General features: G+C 61.2%; 1 protein-coding gene across 6 annotated transcripts; it reads left to right on the forward strand.

Moving 5' to 3' along the window:
• Positions 1-6,625: 6,625 nt before the first annotated feature.
• Positions 6,626-12,632, forward strand: CYP2W1 (cytochrome P450 family 2 subfamily W member 1). Of its 6 annotated transcripts, none has more exons than XM_082713021.1 (9): positions 6,626-6,840; positions 8,260-8,422; positions 8,732-8,881; positions 8,953-9,110; positions 10,307-10,480; positions 10,832-10,970; positions 11,068-11,252; positions 11,454-11,595; positions 11,891-12,179. In XM_082713021.1, the coding sequence occupies exons 1-9, from the start codon at positions 6,664-6,666 to the stop codon at positions 12,103-12,105; spliced, it is 1,503 nt and encodes a 500-aa protein (XP_082569147.1). In that variant the 5' UTR covers positions 6,626-6,663; the 3' UTR covers positions 12,106-12,179. The 6 variants fall into 6 exon arrangements, with proteins under 6 accessions (XP_082569147.1, XP_082569146.1, XP_082569144.1 ...); XM_082713017.1 differs by lacking the exon at positions 6,626-6,840 and adding an exon at positions 7,186-8,118; XM_082713020.1 differs by lacking the exon at positions 11,454-11,595 and having other exon boundaries at positions 11,891-12,632.
• Positions 12,633-14,045: the final 1,413 nt, after the last annotated feature.

The raw sequence follows: 14,045 nt of genomic DNA on the forward strand, positions 1-14,045 counted from the left end.
ACAGGCCCCGCCCCGCCTCGCAGGCCCCACCCCTTACAGATCGGGCTCCACCTATAAGGAACTCTAAGAGCATCAGGAATAGTTAGGGTTCTGACGGTCACTTATTACTATTATCACAGCAACAAGAACAACAACAACAAAAGGGCTCCGTGGAGACCCCAGCTTTTCATGCAGAGCCTCCTCCCAGCCCTGTTCCCCGGGCAACCACCCCTCCTTCCCAAAATGGGACTCTGGATTTCATCTGGGGGGAGGAAGAGAATCACTGCCCTCCCAGCGCACCTGTGCTCTGTGAACCTGCATCCCTGCCACCCCAATGCCAACCACGTACTGGGCCCTAGAGCTGGGCTCACCAGCTCCCTGCCTCCCCCCACCCCCAGTTCCTGACATGGTCCAGCACTGTGCCTCCTTCTACTGTCAGGACTAGGAGCACTTTCTGTAACTCAGGGGTCTTGCAGAATAGTGCCTGCCCCCTCCTCAAAGTCTCCGGAAGGCCTCCAGCTCCCTCCCAGCATGCCTGCCCCTCTGCGGTGTCCACCACTGGGTCTCTGTGCCTGAGGCTGCATTCAGCTGTGTGTCCAGGGCCGGCATGGAGCTGCCCCTGATGCTGCCAGGGCTGGTGGGGGTCCACAGGGAAAGCCCATTGCCATTGTTGAGGACTTGGTCAGCCTAGTGTTCTGGGGCCACTAAAAACTACAAAAGGAAAACTGCACCTTGATCTTGTCAAATAAATGACCGTTTTAGGCAGCTGGAACCAGGGGCCACATACTGGGTTATTCATTAATATGTTTCCAGAGCAGTGAACAAAAGACACTTTTATTACCCAGCAAATAGCACTTTTCCACTTGACTAGATCATACCACTCAGCAGTAAAGAGGACAGCCCTGCCCCCCAAGGTTGCCTGCAGCCTCTCTGTCCAGCAGCCCTGAGGGACCAATGAAGCATTGGAGGCCTGCTGACCCAGAAGTGACAGACAGCTTTTAATAGACACGTCTGTACCTGGCAAATGATTACTGCTTTATATGAGATGTTTGGCTGGGAGAGGACAGGATTTCCATCTGTGGTGCTCAGATACAAGAAGTGGGGGAAGAACTGATGTTTCTGGAAACCCTCTTCAGTGCCAAGCTGTTGGCATGAGGCCTCTGGAACAGTGCTGGGCATACAGCAGAATTCAGTTAGTTCAGCATTTGGAGGATAAACCCGGTTAGGCAGGGGTACTTAGCCCTCACCTCTCATGGAGAGAACCATGTCCAAAGGGACGCAGCCAGTGTACAAGCTACCCAGCACCGTGTAACAAACATCCCCAGCTCAGTGGTGTAAAACAGAGACCACTGGCTCTGCCAAGAACTTGCAGCGTGGGCCAGCCTTGGTGGAGATGACCTGACCGGCATCAGTTGGGGGCACTCAACCTCAGGCTGAGATACTCCGGCTTGAAGACAGCCCCTAGATCGAATCTTGCCTGAAACGAGACATCACAGATCTTTCCACTTTGATAATTCTGCTGCAAAAGTCTATTTTTCAAAAGGTTGAAAACGTGGTTCTCAGAGAAATAGAAGCTGCACATGTGTTAGTTTCATTTAACGCTCAAGGATGGAGGAGTTTGGCCAGATGGCAAAGCTGGTTCTGTGAGGGGTGCCCAACCCCGACACAGCCACAGCTGGTCGGAGGAACAGTAAGGCTGCCGGAGTCGCGTTGCTAAACTGGACCTACAACAGGTTAATAGCTCACAGGGCAATAAACCGTGACCTTTGGTATTATCTTTTCTGCCAGACAGAAATGATTTGCGTTTTTACAGGAAAAACAATCATTTGCAGCTTTTCTGTTTCCTACATGTGAACGTCTGGCTTGAGGGCAGGAACATGTTCTCTCCCACCAGCGAGGCCAGAGGGCTGAACCTGGGGCAGGCAGGGTCATGCTCTCTCTGGGGGCACTTGGGGAGGGGCGTCCTTCCTGCCTCGTCCAGCTCCTGGTGGCCCCACCTTCCTTGCTTGGGGCCATACTCTCCCTCTCGAACTCCAAGTTCCCCTGAATTTCTCTGTGTCTGTGTCCTCTACTTTGCTACCTTTTATAAGGACATCCGTCACTGGACTTAGGGCTACCCTAATCCTAATCTAAACTTGATTACCTCTCCAAAGACTCCATTTCCAAATATGGGCCCATTCTGGTGTTCTAGGGAGACATGAATTGGGGAGGAGGGAGGCCATTCCACCCAGTACAACACTCCAGCCACTTTGGGGTTATTGTCCCCCTACAAAGAGTCCCACATGGCACAGAAAGGTTGGGTGCGGAAGCCATGAGACATGAAAGAAAGTCCCCATAGGTGGTTGGAGCCCAGAAGGTGTGGGCAGGGCCCCGATGTTCAGGAGTCTCAAGTTTGTAAGATGATCTTTATGCCGAGAAAATCGTTGAGCTGCCCTTGACTGGAGGGGTGAGCAGAGACGAGAGGGGGCAGAGTGGAAGCCCAGCGGACCCTGACCCAGCATCAGCATGGGGAGGGGTGGGGAGGCAAGGGCCCTTCAGATGCCCTTCACGGGGGTGGTGGTAGGGAGATCCAGGCTGCCCATGGGACAATAGTATGACGCCCCACCAGGCCCGGAGGGAACATTGGCCAGCATCTAATGAGGGGCAGCCCCGTGGCTCAGGGATTCTGGTGCTGGGAACCTATATTACCCAGTGTATCCCTTGCAACTGGGCACGCAGGTATTTTGAGTGGAATGTTTTCAACTGAGACAGAATGGCAGAGAGGAGATGAGGCACCCGTCCGGGGTCTGATCCGGCCACATGGTCACTGAAAGAATAAAAGGCAATTGAACAAAGGGAGGGAGACAAGGGAGGAGGAGACTCAGGGCGGACGGGATGCTCACGGTCTGGTATGTGGCAAAGGCCCTGTGGCTGCGTGCGTGTACGAGAACTCGTCCAACGGCGCCCTTGGACACCAGCTGTGTGAATAGAGTTACAAACACAGCAAAAGCAGGCACACGCAGATGCCAAGAGCCTCTGGGAGGACGCACGAGTGGGGCGGGGGCGCCTAGCGGGGAGGGGGCTCACTTCACAGACGACCCCTGGTGGACTCTGGAGCCCCAGCGGGGTGTGTGTCCGTTGTCTGTCTGAACGGATGAACAGCCACACAAATGCCTCCAGCTGAGAAAGCCTGTTGGGTGCTGTGGGGCGTGGACAGGTGGCACCCATGGAAGATGCGCTCAGCGGTCTGTGCACGCAAGGCAAGGGTCTCCAGGTGAGACCACTGTGGGCCATGGTGGGCGAGGCCAGAGCGGCAGGCCGGGTCCTCCCCGAGAGCCCGCAGGGAGCCAGCCTGCCCACACCTCCGTGCAGACTTCTGGTCCCACCCATGGGTGTATTTCTGGAGTTTCAGAGGCGCAGCTGTGGTTCTTGGTTTGGCTGCAGCCTCAGGACTCACACTGGGGTGAGGGGTGGGGCCGCCAGGGACCTGCGCAGGACCCCTCCCCAGTGCTGGGGGGCAGGGTCCAGCCAGGGGGGCAGCAGTCCTTTCTAGAAGGGACTTCTAGAAGGGAGGGACACTTGTTGTTGCTTCAGTTTTGGGCCCAGGAGGGGAAGGGCCCTGGATGAGCAGCTGGAGGAGAGGTGGCCTGGGGGTGGTGGGAAGGGGGCTTCCCAAGGCCTGGCCAGCACCATCAGTGTCAATGAGGTCTATGGCATCGAGACCCCAGGACCAGAGACACACAGAAGAGGCCATACTCTTGGGGAGGAGGGACCCTGAGCCCGTCCCCAGGGTACAAGGGCCAAATCTGAGGGCAGATGGGACAGGTGCTCCCTGCCTCTGTCTTCCACAGACTCTTCTAGAACCTGCCCCTCTTGTGTACAGTTCCCCTCCCCTTGGGCCTGGGGCAGCCTCAGGGCCCCTCTGAGGTGACTCAAAAGCTAGGTCACAGGTCATAGGTTACAGGCTGTGGCCTCTAACCCTTTAATGAGGGTTTCTTGAAGCTTGAAAACCCAAGTTCATCAAATTCGTTCCCGAGGTCAGAGTCCAGTACGGCTCTCCCTGCCACCCTGGGGCAGCCCGGCCAGCCCCCGGGACCCCCCACAAGGCCCTCGCTCTGGCTCACCTCCACGGCCTCCTTCCCTTCTGGGTCTGTGATTCCACTGGGCCCCACCAACAATCCAAGACAGTCCCAACTTTAGGGTCAGCTGATGAGCAAATTCAGTTTCACCTTCTATCTAAAGTTTCCAGGAATCATTACTCCTGGTTCCCAAGCGGGAATCGGTGGGGGGGGATGGGACTGTTTCTATATTGGTCGTGGGGGTGGTCACATGACTGCAGGAGTTGGTGAGAACTTGCAGAACCGTACCTTGAAAGGGCTGGACTTGAACAAGCATAAACTCTACCTGCATTTACAGGAAAGGACTCCTGCCAGGTGGGTTCCCTGAGGCCCCAAGCTGAGGCCCGTCTGCAGAGAGGTGGGGCAGCGTGGCTCCGCAGAACCACCAGCTAGGGAGGTGGGGACAACCCGCTGGGTCTCCCTGCTTCATCTTTCTAGGACCTGGATGTGGAAGAACCCTCCCCACTCATGATACCTGGAGAGATTCTTGGCCAAGCTGCTAGTTCTCCATTCAGGATTGGCAGCTGCAGCCCTGAGAAGCTCCAGGTGCCTGGTTGGCCTCACCTGGGCCTGGCCCATGGGACAGAGCTCTCCTGGCACATGGGGTGGGGGTGGCATGTTCCCGTGGTCACACACAGCTGGCTCCATCCACATGAAATCCCAGGAAATACCAGGAGGGTCGGGAAGCCCAGAGGGTAGGGTCGGGAACCTAATCCGATGACTCTGGTTCTCAAGTCTGCGCCCCTCACTACCACACTCCTACCCCGTGGGGTGGGATGCCCACAGAGCGCGTGCTGGGTGCTGTGGGGGGGCCCCACCCTGATCCCTCTCACCGCCAGTGCACCCAGAGGCTGGGGGGTGCTGTGAGCCACTCAAACCCGGGTCCCACTTCCTCTCTTGAGAAATGGGGGCGACCCCCCGCCTCCCAGCAGTTGGGAGTACCTCAAGGGTCTTGCAGGTAAAAACACCAGGAACTGGCTGAGCCCAACCAGTTCTGGAAAAATCCCCTCCACCCATGCAGCTGCACCCTGCAGGGACCCACCTGTTCTGCAGCCACCCAGGCCGGGGCACTGAGATGTGGGCCTCACGCCCAGTGTGGCTCACAGGCACCCAGGCCTCACCGACCTGAAGGGGGAGGAAGAACTGACCCTCAAACCTCACCCCAGGGACCCCGAGTCCCTCCCCATAGCGTGCTGGGCCACACTGCACCGGCCCTCCTCTCACGGCTGTCCACCCAGCACCTCACTTGCTGCTGCTCTGGGCTCTGCACAGCCTGTTCGCTTGGCCGAAACGCCCTTCCACCTTGTGACTCGAATGCTCAGCAGCAATGCCCAAGGTGTTTTCAGTGGCAAAGCCCCTGCCACGTGGGTCTCTGTCACGGGGCTGGGGGGCCCTTTCTGGACCCCAGACCACCCATTTCTGCAGCCCTAGCTACGGGCGGAGCCTAGCACACACAGGAGCTAAATAAATGCTGGCAGAATTAATTCAGTGGACTGTCCTGGGCCGCAAGGATCCACAGCCCACACACCTCGTAGCGGCCTTGGTACCTGGCACTCAGCCCAAATGACCTGGAGACACAGCTGTTAGAGAGCCGTCCTCTCTCGTCACGGCCGCCGGCCATGCAACGGGACAGTCTGCCCGCAAGACAGTGAGCACCCCGTCACAGGAGGTGTGCAAGTAGAGGCTGGAAAGGGGTGGCGGCCGTCAGGCTGCTTTGGCTCTGAGCTTTGTGGAGGGGCACGGACGGCATACCCAGGAGATGGGCCCCACAGCGAGGGGCCCCACGTGGGGACAGGGTTCCCACTACCTCATGTCAGGGCAGGTGGCGCAGAGCAGGCCTAGCCACTTCTGATGCCAGCAGCCCTCCCGCCCCTCACAGCTCCTTTCCACGGGGCGCCTCCTCCCCTCCCAGTCGGGGCACCGGGGGTGAGGAGACTGGAGTGTGACACAGACAGACGGGGGGCTCGTAAACCCAGCCGCCACCCCCTGCCTCGCCCTGCACTGGCCAGGGCCTTCCACTCCAGGTGACCACACTCACAAAGCCATCAGGGAGCAGGCTGTCACTCAGGGCAAGCTCGCCGTCAGACGCTGCAGGCGACGCTGAGGGCCCTGTGATAGGAGGCATTTGCTGTGCGGAACCTCTTGGCCCACCCCCCCCCCCAGGGTCTCCACGGACCTTCTACCCCACAGGCCCTTCTGAGGGAGGCTCGGAACTCCCCTCAGAGCTGGGCCTGTATCCCAAGGCCCCATGAGCTCCGGTTCTCATGGGGAGACTGAGGCAGAGGCAGAGGCCTGCAGGAGGGGCACACTGGACCCTGTGGTGTGTTCTCTCCAGCAGGCAAGGGACAAAGACGCCCCCAGGGCAAGGTCTAGATGCCCACCCCCCAGATAGCTCCTGGCCCTCTGGCCCCCTGCCACAGATGCGACCCCACATTCCACGCACGTCTGTCACTTTAAGCTGCCTGACTGTCCCCTGTAAACTGCTCGGTCCACATTCTCAGGGTGGGGGGGTGAGGCGCTGGCACGCCCTCCCAGCAGCCTATAAGGCACAGGGTGGGGAGCTGGGGCCCCGCCGCCTGCCGTCCTCATGGCCCTGCTGCTCCTGGGGATCCTGCTGCTGCTTCTGGGGCTCTGGGGGCTGCTGCGAACCTGCACCCGCACCCCCTCCCCAGCCCCTCGATGGCCCCCTGGGCCACGCCCACTCCCACTCATTGGAAACCTGCACTTGCTGCGTATGTCACAGCAGGACCGGTCACTGATGGAGGTAGGGCACGCGGGTCCTGGGTAGCCCAGCCCCATCTCAGGGGAAGCTGAGCATGTGCTCCAGGACCCCTTTGGGGGTAGTTCTGTGTCCCAGCCTGGTGCTCACCTGGCAGGGACACAAGAGGCCCAAGTGCCCACCCTGCCTTGTAGAAGAGAAAGACATCCCACCCTACGGGGAAGCAGATGGGCCATTTAAGGAGCAGGGCGTCAGGAGTGTCAGGTCAGGTGGGCTTCCTGGAGGAGGAAGCACTTGATGAGCACCTACAGAAGAGCCCAGATTGGGGGCAGGGGAGGGGAGGAGGCAGGTGCTCCCTGGAGTAGTACCATGCAGCAGAGGGCCCTCGTGGAAAGGAACCTGGATGAGCGCACAGGTGTGCCTGGGGCGTAGGGAGCGCCTGTTCGGTGTGGCTGCTCCCAGCCTGGGCTGGAGGCTAGACTGTGGGCAGGCTGCCTTGCCCTGCAGCCAGGAACCGCTGGCCCAGCAGGTAAAGCAGAGGTACAGGCCTGGCCCCCCACCGCAACCATGGCTCCCACCACCACTCCACCCTCCTTCCCCAGAAGCACTGCTGATTCCTGGTGCCCCCCCCCCACCCCCAGCCCTGCATGTGGGTGGAGAGGAAAGGATTGCAGCCTTGGCCCCTCAGGGGAGCTGCTGCAGGAAGCACCGGGGGCATCAGGGTTCTTAGGCTGTGCCTGGTGTCTGGCCTGGGGCTGCATGTGGGGAGTGGAGTGCATGTGGACAGGAAGGGCAGGTCTGGCTCTGTCCCTCGCTGCATGTGATGGACAGCAGTTCACTTCGTGCCTCCGGGCCTCGGTGTCCCCATGTGTAAAGGCACAGAAGGGGAATGGGCACACACGGAGGCATCAGATGTCAGACTACGTGTTGCCACGTAGTCTGGTTCTGTGCCTCCAGACTGGGCGGGAGGGCTCGCAGGAGGTCTGGACACCCCTTGCTCCTGTCTGTCTGGGCTTCAATGCTGGGGGGTGTTGGAGTGGGGACAGGCCCTCTGCTCCCTGTGAGGACCCCTGGGCTTCTAGCACAGACCACCCTGCAGACAGCTGCTCTCACTGCCTGCTTTCTCGTCTTTGGGTTCCAAGGAGACCTCTCTGCTGTTTCCCTGGAAAAGAAAACTATGATGGAGGCACCCAGCACCAGCGGCAGCACTCCCTGTCTTCCAGGAATGGATGGGGAGGGGGCTCAGTGGGGTCCAGCAGGCTACTGCCCCCGGGGACCAGCTCCTGCTTTTGGCTCCCAGGCCTTTGCTTGTGCACACCTGCGGTGGGTCCAGTTTCTACAGACCCTGCCTGTGCCAGCCCTGCCTCCAAGTCTGCCGTGTTCACCCTGCGTGGGCACAGCCTGGGGATGCTCATGGGGGCCTGGGGGCAGGGCTGCTGGCTCATTCCTGCCTGTCCCCACCAGCTCTCCGAACGGTACGGGCCAGTGTTCACTGTCCACTTGGGGCGCCAGAAGACGGTGGTGCTGGCTGGCTACGAGGCTGTGAGGGAGGCCCTGGTGGGCACCGGGCCGCAGCTGGCTGATCGGCCGCCCATCGCCATCTTCCAGCTCATCCAGGGTGGTGGGGGTAGGTGTGCGGCGCGGGCAGGGAATGGGCAGAGGACTGCTGAGCATAGGAGTCCCTGGACCCCAGCATTGGGCCGGGGGGTCTGCCTCTCCAAGCAGCAGGAGAGTGTGCCCAGCATGGCTCCTGGGGAGGGACACAGTGTCCCTATGGCCGGGGACCATGACACACCATGAGTGGGCGTGGCTCACCAAGGCCAGCTCCTGGGGGAAGAGGCTCAGGTGTGGGGCTGAGGCCCCAGCCAGGCCCCCCGACCTTGCTCCCTGCCTGCCTCACCCGGGGTTGCTCACGGGCGACTTGTCTGGCCTGCAGGCATCTTCTTCTCATCCGGGGCACGCTGGAGGGCCGCCCGCCAGTTCACTGTGCGCACCCTCCACAGCCTGGGTGTGGGGAGGGGGCCCGTAGCCAGCAAGGTCCTGCAGGAGCTGAGGTGCCTCATGGGGGAGCTGGACGGCTACAGAGGTGAGTGGGGGCCAGGGAACCCCCCTCTGGGGGTCCCCTCACCCCTGAGGCCCGTCTCCCTCCCACTCCAGGCCAGCCCTTTCCCCTGGCTCTGCTGGGCTGGGCCCCCTCCAACATCACGTTCGCGCTGCTCTTTGGCCGGCGGTTTGAATACCAGGATCCTGTGTTCGTGTCCCTGTTGAGCCTTATCGATGAGGTCATGGTCCTCCTGGGGACCCCCAGCCTGCAGGTGAGAGGTGGCTGCTCCTGGTCTCAGGGTAGGGGGTGGTCTCTGCCCGAGAGAGGGGAGCTGCCACCTTGCCAAAACAGCACCTTATCCTGTTTCTGACACCCACTGGTCATGTGACCCCAGGCCAGTCCTCTGTGCCCTCTGGGCAATGAGGGTGTAGAGCAGGAGTCCCCATCTGCCCCCTCCCACACCTGACCATTGGCCCAGATGCACCTGCTCTGAGGTAGGGATGGGGACTGAGTGTCTCTTCCCTGGATATGGGGCTCGATGTCCCCCTGCCCCCCAGCCCTCGAACCCAGGGACACTCCACCCAACGTGGGTCCTTCACAGTGTCACAGGAATGATGCAAACAGGCCCTGCCCATTTTCAGAACCCCTGGGAGCAGGCATATTTCTTTTTCAAAGTGTGAAACGTTGGCCTTCGTGACCGTTTCCGCGATAGGTTACTGAGCACATGTCTCTGGTCGCGGTGCGTGTATTTATAGACCCGCGGTCATGTGCGTGAGGCAGGGGCTGGCCAGAGTCTCCAGTCCTCACTCTCCTGTCCTAGGGGCCTCTGACAGCCTCTGGACGGGAGGACCTGACCTCCTTGTCTGGACGGCCAGTCCCAGGAGAACGGAGCCGAGGGCTCGGAGTAGAATGTTCCTCATCACAGAGGTGCCCTGTGTAATCCATCCAGGGATCACTAATGAATGCTCTGGGGGACATCCAGCGGTCACAGTGCACCAGGAGAGCCACGGACATCTGCGTGCCGGGCATGTGCTGGTCCCTCAGACAACCTGGTCACAGCGGGGTCTGCTGAAGCCCTTCAGTTTGCCAATTCTTCTTTGTTTTAATGACTTCAATGAGCGGCACCCCCCGCCCCCACAATCCTGTTGGCTCTGGTGGACAGAGACGGGCATGGTCATAGCTGCCTGCAGGCGCGAAACCAGCACCTGTCCTGCGGCACCCCCGTCCTGACCTGGGAGGGTTTTTTGGAAGCCTCTGGGCTGCTAATCCCACCAGGAAGGCCAGGCTCCTACCCTACCCCCCAACCCCACACAGAGCCAGCGACCTCTTGTGGCCACTGGCAGCACCTATCTAGCACTTCTGCCTGGAGTCTGGGGCAGCACCTGGTGACCTGGACAGGTGAACACACCTGCGGGGGTGTGGGGCCCGCACCCTGACCCCACCTGCTTTCTTGCTCTCTGCCTTCAGCTATTCAACATCTACCCCTGGCTCGGGGCCCTCCTCCGGCTGCACCGGCCTGTCCTGCAGAAGATAGAGGAGGTCCGCTCTATCCTGAGGACCCTGCTGGAGGGGCGGCAGCCCCCCAAGTCCAGGGGAGGCCCTGTGAAGAGCTACATGGACGCCTTGATTCAGCAGGGCCAGGTGTGGGCAGACCCACCCTACCGCCTAAGAGGCCTGGGGCATCTGGGAGGCCTCCCGGAGAAGTGGGATTGGGGAGGGGGTCCATGCTGGTTCTGCACCACCTCCTCCATCTCCAAGCTGAGGGCCCCTCGGTCTCCCCATCTGTGAAATGGGGCATTTGTAGTGCCTGCCTCCAGGTACGGCTGCAAGGATGTAGGGAGCCCAGAACGTGGCAGGTGCTCAGCAGACTCGGCTCTGCTTTCCTGCCAAGGTTCTGTTTTATGCTCCTTTCTTGAGCCCAGAGCTGGGTCCGGGGTGGATGGTCCATGGAGCCCAGCCTCCAGCTGAGTCCCATCCAACTCACCTCTGCAGGGGAAAGAGCCCCAAGGCCTGTTTGCCGAGGCCAACATGGTGGCCTGTGCCCTGGACATGGTCATGGCCGGTACAGAGACCACGTCAGCCACGCTGCAGTGGGCTGCCCTCCTGATGGGCAAGCACCCGAGTGTGCAAGGTGAGCTCCCAGCCTGTCTTCCCAGGACACGGCCACCTGCGGGGTGGGTGGGGGTCCGTCAAGGCCCAGAGATGCTGGCCCTACCTCTCACCCGCAGGCCGGGTGCAGGCAGAGCTGGACCGTGTGCTGGGGCCCGGGCGGCTTCCCCGGCTGGAGGACCAGCGGTCCCTGCCCTATACCAATGCTGTGCTGCACGAGGTCCAGCGGTTTATCACCCTCTTGCCCCATGTGCCGCGGTGCACGGTGGCTGACACCCAGCTGGGCAGCTACCTGCTCCCCAAGGTGGGCACACCCCTCCCAGACCCTGATGGGTGGGCAGGGCCCTCCCGCCCCCTTCCTTCCCTCCTCCTTTCTACTCTGGGTCAGGGTGGGCCCAGCTGGGAATCTCGAGGACCAGGCTGGCCTCCTGGGGGGACCGTCTCCCTCGGTGCACACCCCTGTGGGGAGGAGTGTGGGCCCCGTCCACCTGCTGCCTGCCCACAGGGCACGCCTGTGATCCCCCTGCTGAGCTCGGTGCTCCTGGATGAGACGCAGTGGGAGACACCCCGCCAGTTCAACCCAGGCCATTTCCTGGATGCTAAGGGGCGCTTTGTGAAGCGGGCCGCTTTCCTGCCTTTCTCTGCAGGTACCCACAGCCCTCACAGGTGGGGACAGCACAGGGCCCCTCAACCCCAGGAAACTCGGAAGGTCAGGGTCAAGCCTGCTGGGCCTCCTGCTGCCCACAGCCTCTCTGCCCCCCCGAGCTGGCCATGTCCCAATTACTGCAGACCTTGCTCTCAGATCGCCCCCGCTCCAGCCCTCCCTTGCCCTCCCAGAGCTTCCCCTCTCCCTCTGCTCCAGGAAACTGGCCAGGCTCCCTGGCACAGCCCTGTGAAGAGCAGGCCTGGAGCCCATACCCTGTACCTTGGTTTCCTCTGCAGGCCGCCGCGTCTGCGTGGGGGAGAGCCTGGCCAGGTCGGAGCTGTTCCTGCTCTTTGCCGGCCTCCTCCACAGATACCGCCTGCTGCCCCCGCCCGGCCTCAGCCCCACTGCCCTGGACACCACGCCTGCCCCGGCCTTCACCATGCGGCCGCCAGCCCAGGCCCTCTGTGTGGTGCCCAGGTCCGGAGGCTCTTACCCAGGAGACCAGCTCTGACCCAGGTCCCAGCCTGGGGTGCTCTGTGGAGGATGGATGCAGGACAAATAAAGGGATGGACAGGCAGAAAGCCCCTCCTGGGCTGATCCTCTTCTTTCGGGGGCTCGGCCCCCTTCCAGCTCCCCTTGCCCAGAGGCATCTCTAGCCCTTCTCCAGTCTTCCCGGGCAGCTGGGGCCCCCTCCCTGCCCTGAGCTCCCCGCTCTCCGCCCTCTGCCCCCAGACCCCTTGGGCATCAGCATTGCCTCTATCTGCACCCAGGCCCCCACCCGTACTTCAGGGTGCCCTCACAACCCAGGGGTGAAGCACCCCCTCTCGACACACCAATGCATGCCTCCTTGGGTTCCCTGTGTCCTCCTCTCCCCACGCCCCCTCCATGCTGCCCCCGTCCAGTTCTCCACAGGGCCAGCATTGGCCAGGCACCCACCAGGCACAGGGGTGCCCCTGGCAGCTGGGGTGCGAGAGACATCCACCCAGAGGCCAGCCTGAGCCCCGTGCTCCCAGCACACTCAGTCTGTGCTGTGCCAGGCCCTGGGCCGCTGGGTCCCCTGCAGACCCCACCCTGTTCCTGCAGCTCCTGGGGGGCCACGTCCAGGAGGTGTTCTGTCCGTGGTGCCAGGACCAAGCGAGGGACAGCTGCCACCAGAGGATCAGGGACCCTGCAGGGGTGACAGCAGAGCCTGAGCAGGAAGGATGAGCAGGAGTTTGCAGGGAGGACACTGGGGGCCCCTCATGTTGGACTCCATCAACCTCACATGACCCTGAAGCAAGTGGGGACACAGATCCCAAGGCCCAGCTTCTGTTCTTCCCCACGCCCAAGATGTACCAAGCCCCCCAGGAGAGGACCTCTGGGCAGGGGGCTGTTGCTGACTGGGCCCAGAGACGCCAGGTCGGGGTGCATTGCAGGGTCCTCCCCAGCATGGGCCGCCATAGGCCACCCCAGCACCAACACACTTCCCGTTATCTGGTATCCTGTCCTGTATCTGGCAACCCGTTGGTGGCCTAGGAGCCTGGAGGGGTAGGGTTGGCCCTGTCCTGGCTGCATGGTGGCTCTGGGCCACCCAGTTACCCTTCCCTACCTAGGCTCTGAGCGGGGGGCACAGAGGGTGGACAGAAGTGCCATGCCCCAGGGCCTTTTCCCTGGTTCCTTCTGATCCCCCATATCCCTCGTCTGCCCCTCAACCCTTCCCAACAGGGAAGCCTTAGCTTTCTAAATTCAAAGGTTTTTCTTTGTGGGAGGACGAACACCTTGAGAGGGAGCTGGTGGATAGGCGGAGGGCGGGGCTGAGGACATGGACGGTGGGACATCATGGCAAACCAGGAATGAGGACAATCCCTGGAGCAGCTGCAGAAGGGGGTCCCCGAGGCTGTGTGCACGCAGAGTGCTCCCCACGGGAGAAAGGATAAGGATCGGGTTGTGTCCCCACGGGGGAACAGTGTCCGGGGTGGGCAGTGGGGGCGAGTCTCTTCGTGACGGATGCTTTTCATGATGGGCCCCTGCGGGGGAAGGGAAGGGGTTATTCTGGGGAGGGGTCTGTGTACTTTGCTTCTGGGAAAAGCTGGGTAGTGGGTGAGGAGTGTGTTCTGTGGTCGCATTCCTTCTGTCTGTCTGCCACCTCTGACACTGATGGAGGGTCTGGGAGCACCTCTGCAGGGTTGGGCCACTTTACTCTCCGCAGTCACGCGGGGCAAACAGAATGGCTCTGACCGAAGTTCACCCCCGTGAAAGAACTGAAAACATCCTTCAGAGCATCACAGAACATTTCAGAATGGCTGTGGAAACCCTTCCAAAAAGCTGTGGGTGGAGGAGACTCGGCTGCTCCAGGAGGGCTTGCTGGGGGAGGCTGTAGAAGACCAGAACAGGGGAGACACTAGCGTTTGAGGGTCTCCTGTCTCTGTGGGAGATCTGGTGCTGCTGCAACACTGTTTCCAGAAGCTGCTC

Source organism: Mustela nivalis (assembly GCF_964662115.1).
Source record: "Mustela nivalis genome assembly, chromosome: 19".
NCBI classification, from domain to species: Eukaryota; Metazoa; Chordata; class Mammalia; order Carnivora; family Mustelidae; genus Mustela; species Mustela nivalis.

Bases quoted from the DNA above. Each gene is read 5' to 3' on its own strand.
- CYP2W1 (XM_082713016.1), top strand. From the start codon at position 7,363: ATGGCTCCCACCACCACTCCACCCTCCTTCCCCAGAAGCACTGCTGAT. The intron at 8,119-8,259 runs GTGGGTCCAGTT...TGTCCCCACCAG, and splicing joins TTTGCTTGTGCACACCTGCG to CTCTCCGAACGGTACGGGCC. The intron at 11,253-11,890 runs GTGGGCACACCC...TTTCCTCTGCAG, and splicing joins GCAGCTACCTGCTCCCCAAG to GCCGCCGCGTCTGCGTGGGG.